Raw genomic sequence first — 16,814 nt, forward strand, 5'->3', positions numbered from 1 at the left:
TAAAACAAAATGGCAGTCAAAAAAGAACTTCAAAAAAGTCTACCCTGAAAGCCAGCAGCATGGGAGGAAGCATGGGGCCAGGTTTGTAGCAAGTCTTTAGGCAGCATGTGCGCCAGCTAGACTGGTGTCAGGGTGGCCTCTTCCCAGGGCTATCTGTTGGGGGTGTGGCCAGTAGGCGTGACTGACTTACCAAGGTGCCTGTCGCTGAGGGCTGCAGAACACAAGTGAAGAAGGTATGGGCCAGAGTGAGGTGATGCAGGAGGAGGCTCAGTGTGAACATCACTTACAGTGGGAACCTTCATACCTCCACAGCCAAGCGTCAGCGAAGTGATTCTTTGAGACCTGGCCTGCCTGGCTGAAGAAGCCAAAGGGCTTCTGCTGTCTTTCCAGAAACTTCTACTTCAGGAAAAAAAGTCTTTGAAGGCTGTGAAACACCCCCTCACAGGACTTGGAATGCAGACTGGTTGTCAGGTCATGATAACTGGGACAAAGAATGTCCAGGGAGGCTAACCCTCGAGAAGTTAGACAATTCAGAGATGTGTGTGAAGAAGAAAGGTAACCAATGAGAGGGGTAAAGAAAGAGCTCATGTGATTCAGCAAGATTTCCTTGCCAAGATTTATAATCTGAAACTCTCCTGCAAACCTGAAAGGAGGGGAAAGCACCACCTGAGCAGTCAGAAGGGAAATTTATAAAACTATTCTGCTAGAAAATCTCAAACACAGAAAGCCAGAAATGAAGGGACTAGGAAAAAAGGTTCAAGTGTTCTTAGCTGACCATGACCACCACCATAGCACACAGTAGCTGCCAGGGACAAAAGGGCTCTGTCTAGGAACTCACCCCAGCTGAGTATGTTCAAAAGAAGAGAGGCCAAGATTCTCTGAGAGACAAGCAACTACAGCCCTGCCCCCTGAGACAGAAAAGGGTGGACAGTTAGCCAACTGCCACTTACACGCTATGATACCTGTGTTCGACAAAAAAGCATTGTCTTTGCAAACTGAAGCAACAAGTCCCTGTCAGCTTCTCTTGGGCTCTGCATGGTTACCATGCTCAGCAAGCCTTGGCAAGCCAGGCTACAAGGGACCGTCTCTGCCATGATACACAAGCACTTTCGACCTTCAGGGGATTTCCTCGGGCAGGTGAGGACTCTGGCATCTCTCAGGAAGGTTCAAGTCTAACAGCTACTCTGGTCATCAGATACTGTAGGGCCATTTGTTTCCCTCTGATCCTCGAACTCCTCTGAACATAAAATGCAAATCAGTGGGAGGCAGGGTCCTGCCAATGGAGGGGAAGAATGGCAGAAAACGGGCATTTGGCACAAATGCACTCAAGCATCCCCCATTGGGGCCTATCTCCAGGGCAGTTAGCTGGATTGCTGGCCCACAGAAGTTGTCCTTGTGCTTTACTGGCTCTGCTCAGCCAGGGCTCAGGGGAGCTCAGGGGTGACTCCCAGGGTGGGGCCCCGCCCCGTGCTCTCACACCCGTCCTCAAGCAGAACTCTGGAGTGCTGAACCCAGTGCTGCCCGGGCTCTGCTTGAAAGCAGCCCAGAAGCACTGCGTGGGCAGGGCAGAGAGAGCACTGGCATGAGGAAATCAGGCAGGTGAGAAGGCCACCTTCTCAGGAGAAACATGCGCTTCCTTCAGCGTGTCTCTGTTAACTATTTCCTTTTGTGATTTGCTCCTCCTCCTCCTCCTCCTCCTCCTCCTCCTCCTCCTCCTCCTCCTCCTCCTCCTCCTTCGTTATGTGTGATAATGGGGATTGGACCCAGGGGCATTCTACCTCTGAGAGACACCCCCAGCCATGTGTGTGCATGTTTGTGGTACTGGGGATTGAACCCAGGGGCATTGTACCTTCAAGCTATAGCCCCAGCCCTATTTTTTAGTCTTTTATTTTTGAAACAAGGTCTCACTAAGTTGCTGAAAGCCTCACTAAGTAGTTGAGACTGGCTATGAGCCTGCAAAATCCTCCTGTCCGGGATTACAAGCATGCGCCACCACATCTGGCTCCCACTAATTTTTATTTTTTATTTGAAACAGCATCTTGCTGAGTTACTGAGGCCCTCACTAAATTGCTCAGGCTGGCCTCACACCTGGGAGTCTCCTTCCTGTATCAGCCTTTCTAGTCTGGGATTAGGCGGTGTGCCACCACACCTGGCTAATTTGTGCTTTCTTTAAGGGCATTTTCATTTGTTTCGTGACCTCTATTTTTCCCTGTTACTAAAAAGAAATCAATTTTGAACACAAATTAGCATGCAGAGAAATATCTGTTTTATTTGTTAAGTTTGGAAAGTGTGTTTTGTGTTTCCAGCCATATTTTATTTTAATAAAGTAATGAGTGAGCTAGGCAAGGTGACACAGGCCTGTAATTATAGTAGCTGGGAGGCCGAAACAGGAGGATTGCAGATTCAAGGACAGCCTTAGGAAGTAGTAAGACTCAATGACCTAGCAAGACCCTGTTTCCAAATAAAAATAAAGTAGGGCTGCAGGTGTAGCTCAGAGGTAGAATCCCCCTGAGTTCAAACTCTAGTATGAATACATGCATACATACATACATGACACTGGGGACATGCTTGGAGGTAGAATGCCCCTGGGTTCAATCTCCAGTATGAATACATACATACATACTATACACACACACATACATGATGCTGGGGGTATGGCTCAGAGGTAAAATGCCCCTGGGTTCAATCTCCAGTATGAATACATACATACATACATATACACACACAGATACATGATGCTGGGGGTATGGCTCAGAGGTAAAATGCCCCTGGGTTCAACCGCCAGTACCACAAAATAAATAATAATAATACAAATAAAGTGATGCATGAGCCCAAGCTGGTAGGGCTCCGCCTTTCCTGAAAACAGAGCTGCCCTGCCACCACTCTCGAGGCCCACCGAGGACCAGCCTCCCACTCACCTACGCTGGGCAAGGATGGGATCTCATGGAAGCCCCAGGCTCTCAGGACTAGAAGGCTGAGCGCCACACTAGTAACAGAGGAGAGTGGGACTCCAGGCCCAGTTCTTACCCGCGCCCCCTTGGGTCAGAGTAGCTGAGTTTTCACGTTCTCACACATTCACTTGGTGACTCTTGGCTAGACTGAGGGCAAGTGGAGCCCGTTTCCTTATGGTAGATGAAGCAAAGCGATTGGCTGCAGGTAAGTGCAGACAGCACAGTGGGACACACAGTGGGTGTGCAAAAGCATTGGCTATCACTGTGTTTGGATACTACATTAGATTTTGTTGGAAGAAAGATTTTGGAAATCACTGGTTTGGCCCATTTTCCTCCTCCCCCCACCTCCCGCCCAGTACTGGGAATGGAACCCAGGGACATTCTACCTCCGAACTACACCCCCAGTCCTATTTCCTTCCTTCCTTCCTTCCTTCCTTCCTTCCTTCCTTCTTTGTGGCATTGGGGGTGGAACCCAGGGGCTTTTCTTCCTCCGGACTATACTCCCAGACCTATTTTATACTTTATTTGGAAACAGGGTCTCACTAAGTTGCTGAGAGCCTCACTAAATAGCTGAGGCTGGCTTTGAACCTGTGTGATCCTCCTGTCTCAGCCTCCCAAGTGCTGGGATTACAAGCGTGTTCCACCACACCCAGCTTTTATTCTTTATTTTGAAACAGGGTCTCACTGAATTGCAAAGGGCCTAAGTAGCTGAAGCTGTCCACGAACTGCAATCCTCCTGTCTCACCCTCCCAAATGTTGGGATTACAAGTGTGCGCCACCACGCCCAGCTCCATTTTCCTCATTTTAAAAAAATACAGATAGATAAGGTGGTGTATGCCTATAGTCCCAGCTTCTTAGAAGACTGGGGGCAAGAAGATCACGCGAACCCCGGAGCCAAAGGGTGGAATCACCCTATGAGGAAATGGTGAAGTGAAGCCCAGAGACCTCAGCTTTCTATTTCCCAGCCCAGACTCCCTCCAGAGGGCCTTACCAGGGCTCCATCGGTCAGGGTGCAGCCAGAGAAACGTTTTGCAAGAAATCCCTCAAAGTTTGTTGTTCTCTGAATAGCAAAAAGCAGCAACTTCACCTCAATTTCCTTCGCTCTGGCACGCATGATCTTGGCAAGCTCTGCCCTTCAAAAGAGAGACAAGAATATTGTCAAACAAACTGATCATTCAAGATGAGAGAAGTAATTTATATTCAGAAAAAAATGTACATGATCATCTTAAACTCTCTGAGGTCTACTACCACCTTAGTCTAAGAGCAGAGGAACAGAAACACAATCACCCTCTCCCTCAGGGAACACCTTCCAGATGTTCCTTGAACATGTGAAATTGTAGATAGTTCTAGACCCTATGTGTACTAAGTTTTAATTTATAAACACTAATAATAACTCATAGTAAAATATAATAACTATAACAATATACTGTACTAAAAGTTATTTAAAATTTATGGATTACTACCGGGCGTGGTGGCACACGCTTGTAATCCCCGCACTTGGGAGGCGGAGACAGGAGGATCGCGCAAGTTCGAAGCCAGCCACACACACTGGCTTAGAAGACCCTGTTTCCAAATAAAAATGTAAAAATAGGTCTGGGAGTGTATCCCGGAGGTAGAAGGGCTTCCAGGAACCCCAGTACCAAAAAAAAAAAAAAAAAAAAAAACTTATGGATTACTTATATCTGGAGTTTTCCAAAGAAAGTGAAACAGCGGTAAAGACTATTGTACATACAGTAAATAATATTTTTTTTCCCTGTGGCATTGGGAATTGAACTCAGGGGCATCCTACCTCTGAACTATACCCCTACCCTGTTTTATTATTTTTTATTTTGAAACTGGGTCTCACTAAGTTTCGAAGAGCCTCACAAAGCAGCTGAGGCTGGCCGTAAGCCTGCAACCCTCCTATCTCAGCTTCTCAAGTACTGGGATTACAAACGTGCACCACCAAGCCCAGCTCTAAATAATAATTTTAAGGTGAAAATTATCTACTAGTAAAGGAAAAACTAATCACGATGAGTGCAATGGCACACACCTGTAATCCCACAGCCCTCACCGCGTAGTGAGACTCTCAGCAACCTAGCAAGATCCTGTTTCAAAACAAAAAAAGATGAAAAAGGGCTGGGATTAGCTGGGCAGAGTAGTGTGCACTTGTAATCCCAGTACTTGGGAGGCTGAGACAGGAGGATCATAGTTTATGGTCAGCCTCAGCTACTTAATGAGGCCCTCCACAACTTAATGAGACCCTGTTTCAAAATAAAGAGTAAAAAATAGGGCTGAGGTAGAATGACCCTGGGCTCAATCCCCAGTACCAAAACAAAAAAGAGGGAAAGGATTGGATTCAATCCCTAGTAACAAAAAGGGGGGGGGAAAGCTGTGCATGGTGGCTCACACTTGTAATCCTAGCATTTGGGAAGCTGAAAGAAGAGGATCATGGTTCGAGGATAGCCTCGCTATTCAGTGAGGCCCTTTGCAATTCACTGACACCCTGTTTCACAGTAAAGAATAAAAAATCGGTCTGGGGGGATGTATTTTGGAGGTTGAATGCCCCTGGATTCCATCCCCAGTATCATACACACAAAAAAACTATACACACACAAGAATTATGGATGCTCTTCTGTTTACATCGTTTACTTCTGTATTTATATCTTTTTTCTTTTTTAAGAACTGGAGATTGAACTCAGATTCTACCTCCAAGCTATACCTTTAGCTCTATTTTTTGTTGTTGTTGGTTGTGGTGGTGGTACTGGGGTTCTTGGAAACCCACTTTTTTTTTCTGTGTGTGGTACTGGGGATGGAACCCATGGGCATTCTACCTCCTAGCTGCACCCCCAGCCCTATTTTTTATTTTGGAACTCAGTAGGTCTCACTGAGTTGCAAAGGGCCTAAGTAGCTGAGGCTGTCCGAGAACCCAGATCCTCCTGTCTCAGCCTAAAGGTAATAAGAATGTATCAATGTAGATTCATCAACTGGAACAAATATACCACTCTGGTGAGAGATGCTGATAATGGGCAAGGCCGTGTGCACGCAGAGGCAGGAACTAAGTATGGGAAATCTCTGTTCTGTCTGCCCAATAATAGAGTGTAAACACTGTATTGGGGAAATTCAGTCAATAAATATTTCCTGAGTGTCTGCCATGTCCTTAAAGTAGATACTACTTAAAGTATCCCACCTGGCGGGAGTAGTGCACACTTGTAACCCTAGTACTTGAGAGTTTGAGAAAGGAAGATCACAGGTTGGTGGCCAGCTTCAGCAACTTAGGCCCTCTGCAACTGAGACCTTGTTTCAAATTAAAAAACAAGTCTGGGGGTGTAACTCAGAGGTAGTATGTACTTGGGTTAAATCTCCAGAATCATACACATACACTGCAGGCTGACATATACAATGCAGATACAGAGAGAGATGTGGGGTGATAAATCAGTATAGGTAGATCTGTCTGATGAGTCCTGAGTTGGCGAGGGAGCACGTGGGCTGTCTGAGGCCAGGGCTGTGCCACAAGAAGGTGGGCTAGTTGGTGTAAGGGTGGCACCAGTCACTACGGTAGAGTCTAAAGTTGATGCCCAATCTACAAGGCACTGTAGAACCACTGCCTGGGGGTTGAAGATTCAATTAGCAACAGAAGCAATAGAGAGCTGGGATCTACCTTGTTATGTGGCAGAACTCCACTGCAATCCTCTCAGTCATGTACCACTCTCGTGGAAACATTCGGCCATATTTCTCCTCGTAATCCACAAGCTGGCGCTTCACCCAAGCATAACGCCTGTCGATTTTGTCCAGCCAGGCCACCTCGTGAGGGTAAGGAGTAAAAGTCACACCAATGCTGAGAAGTAACAGCTTAAGAAAACAAGCAAAAACACAGAGCCAAGAAAAAGACAGCCAAGTCTACTTCTCACTGCTTGAATGAATTTAGGCTACCTTATTTATTTGAATACAGTGGTTCTTAACATGGAGTCTCTGATTAGGCTTCAAGCTTCAGGGGCCTCTAAATCTCCTGAAACTGTATTCAAAGTTTTATGCATAGGTGCTTTATCTGGGAAGAAGATCTCCATCTTTCATTAACTTCCTCAAAGGGTCAGTGACCTCAAAATGGTTAAGAACCACTGAACTGTAAAGTCAGCACCTAAGATTCATGGTTCAACAACCAGTACCATCAGCAGTACTACTACCATCAGTAGTACCAGTAGTGCTAATAAAGTATAAATCTATAGGCTTGGCAGCATTCATTTTTCAATAAAATTCAAACATTCTGAGTTTATGTTGTCAATACTTACATCTTGATTTTCTTGAAAAAGTACTAGGTACTCTGACAGATGCTGTTTAATAAACTTTTTGATGATTTCCTGTTTGATTCTAGGGTCCAAAATATTAGCAACCAGACAGGCATCACGCAGGACATTGCTGGGTCCTCCTGGCCTCTAAAAACAAGCAACACACATCAGTTCAAATGCCAGAAGTAACCTTTTTCTTTTTCTTTTTCTTTTTTTTTTTTTTTGGTGGTACTGGGGTTCTTGGAAGCCCGTCTACCTCCGGGCTACACTCCCAGACCTATTTTATTTTTGGAAACAGGGTCTCCTAAGCCAGCGCGGCTGGCTTCGAACCTGCGCGATCCTCCTGTCTCTGCCTCCCAAGCGCGGGGATTACAAGCGTGTGCCACCACGCCCGGCCAGAAGTAACCTTTTTAATCTCCTAGCCTAGGAGATTAAATAAGAAATATTTCTTATTTCTCTCTTATTATTACTCATAGTTCCTGGACACTCATTCTTTCTACTGTGGATGGATACTTTAGTGACTTATTCCTTAGTGAAAGAATCATTAAGCTAGTCTTTCTTAGTGAAAGAATCATTAAGCTAGTCTAGGGGGTATTGAGGATCGAGCCACAGGGTATTCCTCTGAGATACACCCCCTATTTTTTATTCTTTATTTTGAAACAGGGTCTTACTAAGTTGTGGAGGGCCTCACTAAGCAGCTGAGGCTGGCTGTGAACCTGCAATCCTCCTGTCTCAGCCTCCCAAGTAATAGTATTTTATTTATTTATTTATTTTTGCAGAGATGGAACTGAGGGGCATTTGACCTCTGAGCGACACCCCCTGCCCTACCTTTTATTCTTTTATTTTGAAATAGGGTCTCACTGAGTAGCAAAGAGCCTCACCAAGTAGCTGAGACTGTCTGCGAATGGCGATCCTCCGGTCTCAGCCTCCCGAATGCTGGGATTACAAGTGTGGGCCACCACGCCTGGCTCAAAGTAATGGGATTATAAGCATGCACAACTATACCTGGCTATTAAGCTGGTCCTGAAGGAGTCAACATAAAAACTACTCTGTGAATCAGCAATAGGACATTTTGGAAAACAGGGGCAGAAATAATCATAGAAAATTTTACTTTTATACCATAACTGAAAGAGACAAAGAGAATTAGTCAAAGTGACACCAGCATCACTCCACACGTGCCACTGTGCTCTGCTTCCAACTTTTGGATTCCTGGTTTTGTTTTGCTATACTGCAGACAGAACCCTAAGAGTGCTCTATCACTGAGCTATATCAGGTGTGTGTGTGTTTATGACAAGGTCTCACTACGTTACCCAGGTTGGCCTCCAGCTTAAGATTCTCCTGCCTCAGTCTCCTCTTTTTTTTTTTTTTTTTTGCAGGTCTGGAATGTAACCCAGGGACATTCTACCTCTGAGCTACACCCCCAGTTCTATTTTTTATTCTTTATTTTGAAACAGGGTCTGAATTGCAAAGGGCCTCACTAAGTAGCTGGGGCTGTCCGCAAAACCACGATCCTCCTGTCTCAGGCTCCTGAATACTGGGATTACAAGCATGCGCCACCACGCCCAGCTTCAAATTCTTCTTCTTTTTTTTTTTTGGTGGTACTGGAGATAGAACCCAAGGGCATTCTACCTCCAAACTACATCCCCAGACCTAGTTTTTATTCTTTATTTTGAAACAGGGTCTCACTGAGTTGCAAAGGGCCTCACTAAGTAGCTGAGGCTGGCTTTGAACCTGAGAGATTCTCCTGTCTTAGCCTCCCAAATGCAGGGATTACCAGCATGCACCACCATGCCCGGCTGGATTCCTGTTCTTAAATTATTATATGCCAAACTGTATGGCCACTGTGTGTGTGTGTGTGTGTGTGTGTGTGTGTGTGTGTGTGTGTAAGAGAAAGAGAGAGAGAGAGAGAGAGAGTGTGTGTGTGTGTGTGTGTGTGTGTGTGTGTGTGTGTGTTAGTGGGAATTGAATCCAGGGGCATTCTATGTCTGAGCTATATGCTCTGTTTTATTTTTTATTTGGAAACAGGGCCTCGTTAAGTTGTAGAAGGCCTCCCTAAGATTCTGAGGCTGGCCTTGAATCTGTAATCCTCCTGCCTTAGCCTTTGTAATCTACTCTTGACTTGGCTAAATAGCCATGCAGCTCTGGAGAAATTACTCAACTTCATCTGAAAAATAATGCACTTGAATTAAAGAGTAAGATTCTTCCAAATCTTAATTTATTATTTATTCTGCCCTTCTCAACTGATGCTCAAGTGTGCTAAAAGTATCACCTAAGAGCCAGGCATGGAGGCGCACGCTTGTAATCCCAGCATTTGGGAGGCTGAGACAGGAAGTACTGTGGTTCATGACCAGCCTCAGTTACTAATTAGTGAGGCCCTCTGCAACTCAGTGAGACTGTTTCAAAATAAAGAATAAAAAATAGGGCGAGGGTGTTGCTCAAAGGTAGAATGGCCCTGGGTTCCATCCCCAGTACCGCAAAATAAATAAATAAATAAATAAATAAAGTGTCACCTAAAGCCAGGCATGGTGGCGCACATTTGTAATCCCAGTACTTAGGAGGCTGAGACAGGAGGATCCAGATTCACGGACAGCCTCAGCTACTTGTGAGGCCCTCTCCAACTTAATGAGACCCCGTTTCAAATAAAAAAATAACCCAGGCTTATTCTTATTTATTATTACAAGTGTGGTGGCGCACACTTGTAATCCCAGCATTTGGGAGGCTGAGACAGAAGGGTCATGGTTCGTGGACAGCCTCAGCTACTTAGTGAGGCACTCAGCAATTCAATGAGACTGTTTCAAAATCAAGAATAAGCCGGGCGTGGTGGCGCACGCTTGTAATCCCAGCATTCAGGAGGCTGAGACCTGGAGGATCGCGATTCGCGGACAGTCTCAGCTACTTAGAGAGGCCCTCTGCAACTCAGTGAGACCCGGTTTCAAAATAAAGAATAAAAAATAGGGCAGGGGGTGTAGCTCGGAGGTCAAATGTCCCTGGGTTCCATCTCCAGACCCACAAAAAACAAAAACAAACAAACAAACAAAAATCAAGAATAAAAAATAAGGCTAGGAGTGTAGCTTGGAGGTAGAAAGCACCTGGGTTTCATCTCCAGTACCAAAAAATAATAATAAAAATGGGACTGGGGGTGTAGCTCGGAGATAGAATACCCCTGGGTTCCATCCCCGGTACTGAAAAAAAAAAAAAAAAAAGAGTCACCTAAATGATTAGTGTGTGGCTGACTGCTGATTGACTGCTCAGCTCTAGCTGTCAGATAAAAGAAACTGATCTGAAAGTCGCAGAGATTAAAACCTACATGTTCATGGATTCAGATTTTTTCACTTATGAAAAAATTTACTAGATTACCTTGGATAATTTTTTTTAACATCTTGATTCCCATTGCAAGATAGGAAGAGTAACACAAAACCTTTGAGGAAAGTTGCTAGGTGTGGTGGAGCACACCTGTAATCCTAGCTACTTGGAGGCTGAGGCAGAAGGACTGCAAATTTGAGGACAGCCTGTGCAACTTAGTGAGAGCTCATCTTAAAGAATTTTAAAAGTTGGGACTATAGCTCAGTGATAAAGTACATTTGACCATCAGTATCCCCCTCAAAAAAAAAAAAAAATTTAAAAAAGAAGTGACCAGCCGGGCATGGTGGTGCAAGCTTGTAATCCCAGTACTTGTTTGGGGATGGAACCCAGAGGCATTTGATCCCCGAGCTACATCCCCTGCCCAATTTTTTATTCTTTATTTTGAAACAGGGTGTCCCTGAGTTGCAAAGGGCCTCACTAAGTAGCTGAGGCTGTCCGCGAACCATGATTCTCCAGTCTCAGACTCCCAAATGCTGGGATTTCAAGCATGCGCCACCATGCCCAGCTCAATCCCAGCATTTGTGAGGCTGAGACCAGAGGATCACAAATTCATGGCTAGCCACAGCTACTTAGTGAGGACTGTTTCAAAAAGATAAAGAATAAAAAAACAGGGCTGTGGGTGTAGCTCAGAGGTAGAATGCCCCTAGGTTCCATTCCCAGTACTGAAAAAAGTAAAAAAAAAAAAAAAAAAAGGACTAGTCTTTAAAAAAGAAAAAGAAAAAAAACCCTAACACACACACACACACACACACACACACACACACACACACAGAGCCACTAAACCAGAGAAAAGGAGGCAAGTTGCTAAAATCATTTTAATGTCATCAGTCTGGTGAGATCTGGAAAAACACAGATAATGAGGATGGCTTTCACCCACATCCTCTGGAACTCCTTCAGATGGGATGGGGCTGCAGAGCATGGGAACTGCAGACTTGCCTAGTAAGAGTCTAGTGCTTACAATCAGCAACTGTGTTTACAGCCCCATTTACTCCTCTGACCTTCATTTTCCTCCCATGTTCAATAGGAGTAATGGCTTTCCCACCTCTACTCCCTCCTTGAGTTACATCAGGTGACTATGGAAGAAGAGGTTCTCAAAAAAAGAGGGCTTTTTACAAATAAGTATCTGGTTACTAGCGGTCGGCCACAAAATATGAGGTATTAAAATCAGAAGCAGGTTTTCTATAAAAAGTAATCTACCAAAGCTAAGGCAGCCACCAGGGCCTGTTTCCTATGTTTCTTTTACGGAGCACAAAGAAAAAATAATTACAATGTTTCCAGTTATTGAATTATAGAGCAGATCCAGGAAATGTCCCTTGGCGCAGTAAGTGAATGTATACCCCATCTCCACTCACAAAGCGCAGCAGGGATGTGGCCAGCCTATAGCACTTCAGTTCATTTCTGCCTTGAACAATTTTTTTTTTTTCTCTAGAAATAGCTCAAATAATAGAGGGGGGGGGAATAAAGCTTCTATAGGTTCTTCCATCCCCAACACATGCAAAGCATTAAGATGACTTCTGCTCCAATGTGAAGAATAGAACTAACAGCAGTTACCCCAGCACAGTGGCAGCCAGGGCAGGAGAAGCCTCCGTGAGAAGTGTAACCAATCCAGTGGGCTCTGCAGACACCACACAAACAGCTCCCTACCAGTGAGCACTAATGGGCACTAATTCCCCAGAACAGGTCTGTGATCATTACGAGTGCGTCTCATAACTGTGTCATTTGGAGAGTTACATAAGCCCATGGATGCTCCTCCCAGTTGTCTTTTCACCAACCTAAAACCAATAAGTTATGTAACAATTCTAAAAACCATTGTAGCTTGAATTCTGTCTTTTTTTTTTTTTAAACACAGCCATGAAAAGAAAAGAAAAAAAGGAATTTATAGGGCAAGCAAAGATACAAGATTTGACGTGCATTAAATTAAACCAAAACAAAGCCTCGCTCTTTGGTGCTAGAAGGAATCGCCATTGCTTTGGCCACGTTACCTTAAACTTAGCACTGGATTTGTTCCTGCCAGCACGCACTTCGTGAATACAAATAAACAGCAACTGCAATGAGTCTGAACTAAGAGAGGAGAAGGATGATAATGATATCTAGAGACCACATGGAAAATGCAAAACCATACCTTGGTACCCTGGGAAGGAAATGCTTCTTCAAAATCAGCCAGGATTTGCTGTCCCAGCTCAGTCTGTGCGACCTTCACTCTGTGAGGAAGAGAACGTGTCAGTGCCCGGCAACTTCAAATTCCTATGGTCACTATGCACTAATCCACGGGGGTCTGAACTGCAGAAGCCTCTGGAGATCCCCAGGAGCTTCCCCAGGGAGGGAGAGGTGTGCGTGGCTACATAGGAGAGGCCGCACACTGGCTAGTAACAGGTTATAACCAGGACCCAGTCAGGTGATTTGTTCTCAGGATGGACTTCCAAGATCTCCCGAGTTCTTCTATGTCACCCGTCACTTGTCGTGGGGTGGTATACGTTGCTCTCCATCACATTTCATTAGGGGATAGTTATGCACAGGAAAATGTTATATAATAGCACCCAAATCAAATACAAATCTACTTTGGATTACTAGTACAACCGCTTTCCCACTCTTTGGGGTACAGAAAAGGAAGAAACCCACACTGTTTCAGGGTGGGTGTCCTTATTTATTTTTGCTTTTGTTTTGGTGTTAACTCAGAAACCAAACACAGAATCACAATTTAAAAAAGAATGAACAAAAAGGACATTCTCTAAGGTAAAAAGAAAAAGAAAGAAAGGCCAAATGCTCAAATGAACTGCTCACCAAGAATGATCACCTAGCTGGGCATGGTGGTCCATGCCTGTAATCTTCGTACTTGGGAGGCTGAGACAGGAGGATGTTCAAGGCCAGCCTCAGTAACTTAGCAAGGCTCTCAGCAACTTAGTGAGACTCTGTTTCCAAATAAAAAATAAAATAGGGGTGGGGGTGTAGCTGGAAGGTAAAAATTTCCTGCGTTTCATATCCAGCCCCTGTGTGTGTTCACACACACAAAGTAAAGGCCAAAAAATGAAGACTTAGGTAAGGAGATAATGAATAAGAAGCCTGAATCACAAGGGTAAGCTGGAACTCGAGGATGGTTCACACAACACTAGAACCTCAAGAAATACTTGGGAGTTTGAACGGAAGAGGAGAAGGGGGGGACAGGAACTGCTCATGTGCGCCTGGTGCTGGAACCGCCTTGACAGCCTGGCCAGCCTCACAACTAGAGTACAGCTAGGTTTGAGGCCCTTGTTGGACAAAGCAAATATTTTATCTTTAGTAAAGCACCAAAAAATAGCATGCTTCCTTCCTTAGTCTCTACCCTTTTACTTCTGGATTAACTTTATAAAGTTTCTAGAAATAGTGAGCAACTCAAAACCACAATTTCTTTGGCAACTATGGAGTATCTGGCATCCTGCTGAGATTTTTTTTCCTCAACACGACCCAAAACAGTCTTTCCCACCCCCTTCCCCTGTGGCATAGTTATGCCTTATCCCGAATACTTTCCAGGGTTTTTCCACTATCTTCAAAGCTTTCTGAACACTTGTATAGGTGAGTTTGTAGAGGGTGAAATGACACAGATAGGCTATACTAGAATAGCCCCAGGTCAGAGCTGGGACTGCCCACTTGGAGCGCCCAGATCATGGGAAACATCTTTTGAGTGTGACCTCTGGTGTGAGAGAAAAAAAATGTGCTTTCATAAAGCTGTTTCCCAGAGCATCCCACAGAATGACCCAGCAGATGGCCTCCTGTGGGGCCAGGTCATAAGACTCAGCTTCAAGCAGCTAGGCCCCTCTGTTCCTACCCTTTTGGAAGCACACACAGAGTACACCTTGAGGACAATTCCTGTAGTGGAAGTCCCACCCTGGCAGATGGACTCATGGGTATATTCTCAAAGCTAGTGACCGCCTCAATTATACTGATGGCCCCAGCTCCAGCTGATCCTCCCAAGCTCTACCATTCCCAACCTCAATGTTCTTGCTGATTCTGACACTGTGGTGGTTGAAAAGATGACCAGAATTATGACAAGGCTTGGCCTTGCCCAAGTACAAAAGAAATTACCTGACATGATTCTTTTTTTTTTTGGTGGTACTGGGGATTGAACTCAGAGGCATTCTACCTCCAAGCTACATCCCCAGCCCTTTGTGTTTTTTATTTTGAAGCAGGGTCTCACTAAGTGGCACAGGACTATAATGGTCTTTAATCTATATTCCAAGTTACCTTTTGAAACAGGCTAGACTTAGCTGTGCCACTAGTGAGATGCATGTAATCCCAAGTCACTTTCTCTACACGGGCCACAATTATTTTACTGTTGTAAAATAAGAGGGTGAAATAAGAGTGCTGTACTAGAGGATTTTCAGTGCCCCCTGTAGTACTTATTTTTCTACAATATCCATTTTACAATGCTAGCTGGAGTGGCATCCATCTTCACAAGTGACTGCAAGCTGGATGTCTAAGAATAAGCCTCTGCCTAGAAATGTTTACAGCAATAGCTTTTTTTTTTTTTTTTTTTTCAGTACTGGGGATGGAACCCAGGCCATTATACCTTCAAGCTACATCCCCTACCTTATATTTTATTCTTTATTTTGAAACAGGGTCTCACTGAGTTGCACTGGACCTCACTAAGTAGCTGAGGCTGCCCACAAACCTGGATCCTCCTGTGTCAGCCTCCCAAATGCTGGGATTACAAGCGTGCGCCACCACGCCTGGCTCCAGCCGGTAGTTTTTGAAGTGTCTACCAGTGACCCAGATGAAAGAACAGTCCCTTATGACATTACCAGTGGTATACAGAACCCCAAACCACCATCCTGTGGATTTTCAGGGTGACATGTGAATTATAGTCTTTATAATCAATTGCCTAAATAGGAGCCTAGAAATAAGCCAATGGATTTAAAAGAAGATACATTTGGCCTCACTCCTTAAATCCTCTCCTCTTCTAACAATGAAAATCAAGTTTTTATTGTTAAGAAATGGATGAACAGAGACTCTCAGTAGAGCATATACCTAAACTGAACTGCCAGATTTCCTAACCATGCCTATGAAAAGCAGCCTACAACTAGTTGAGAATAGAAAGAATACAAAATTCCTCCTGGCATCCATATAAGCTCAGCCTGCTATGTGGAGGCAACCTAACGTTAAGAAATGAAAGATTCACTGTACTCTCAAAAAAGGAAAATCACCCCGTGGCTTCCAGCATCCAGCGTGACATGGGATGTCAAAGATGCCTTTTCCTAAATGTGAGGTCTGTGTTTCATAAGTAGTGGTGGCAGAGGGACAGCAAATTGTGAAAATTAGGGCAGGTGTGGTGGTGTATGCCTGTATTCCTAGTACTTGGAAAGCTGAGACAGGAGGATCCCGGGTTCGTGGCCAGCCTCAAGGCTCTTCACAACTTAGTGACACCCTGTTTCAAAATAAGTAAAGTAGCCGGGCATGGTGGCGCACGCTTGTAATCCCCATGCTTGGGAGGCGGAGACAGGAGGATCGCGCAGGTTCGAAGCCAGCCGCACTGGCTTAAGAGACCCTGTTTCCAAATATAAAAAAGTATAAAATAGGTCTGAGAGTGTAGCCCGGAGGTAGAAGGGCTTCCAGGAACCCCAGTACCACCAAAAAATAAATAAATAAGTAAAGTAGGGCTCGGGGTGTAGTCCAGAGGCAGGATGCCCCTGGGTTCCACCCCCAGGACCACACACACACATAAAAAAAATTATAAAATTTAGACGTTTGTAGGTGAAGTAATGTGACACTTTCATTATCTTGCAAATGACAGTCCCAAAGAAAATGCCCTCAACAGTTCCCAAATAAATATACTGACTCACAAATATACAATCTGTACTAAACAGAATGTTTAATTCAATTTGATACTCCCAACTGGAATCATAAAGAATCTCAACTGAAGCCAGAGTGTGACTCAATGGGATATCTTTCAAATCATCAAGGAAAACACTTATAGCCTGAAACTGAGAAAGAGGCCCAGAAAGCACCTATCTAAGAGCTAATCAGGCCTATCCATTCTCTAGTCCTTTTTGCACTACATGATGTGACCTTCCAACCTGCCACACTGCTCTCGCATATAAGAGGGTATAAATAGCTCTGAAAAAATACATTTCAGTTTAAGGGTTTCAAATTTTTTAAGAGAATGCAAGAATCTTCCATTCTTTTTCAGGAAATGCTGACTGACTAGAAACATTTGCTTTCATGAGTATGCTTAAGCCAGGAGGATTTGAAATGTAAAGATACT

At 44.5% G+C, this 16,814-nt stretch overlaps 1 protein-coding gene across 2 annotated transcripts in view; it reads right to left on the reverse strand.

The window, feature by feature from the left end:
• The window catches only part of VPS53 (VPS53 subunit of GARP complex), a gene marked incomplete at both ends in the record, with an annotated part of 175,649 nt that overhangs the window by 96,134 nt on the left and 62,701 nt on the right, over positions 1–16,814 (reverse strand). For both annotated transcript variants that reach the window (XM_080713279.1, XM_080713280.1), the window contains 4 exons: positions 3,943–4,084; positions 6,592–6,734; positions 7,220–7,363; positions 12,702–12,780. In XM_080713279.1, the coding sequence (XP_080569405.1) occupies positions 3,943–4,084; positions 6,592–6,734; positions 7,220–7,363; positions 12,702–12,780 (508 nt within the window). The remainder of the gene's footprint in view (positions 1–3,942; positions 4,085–6,591; positions 6,735–7,219; positions 7,364–12,701; positions 12,781–16,814) is intronic.

Source organism: Muscardinus avellanarius, assembly GCF_963383645.1.
Source record: "Muscardinus avellanarius genome assembly, chromosome: 16".
Lineage (NCBI taxonomy): Eukaryota > Metazoa > Chordata > Mammalia > Rodentia > Gliridae > Muscardinus > Muscardinus avellanarius.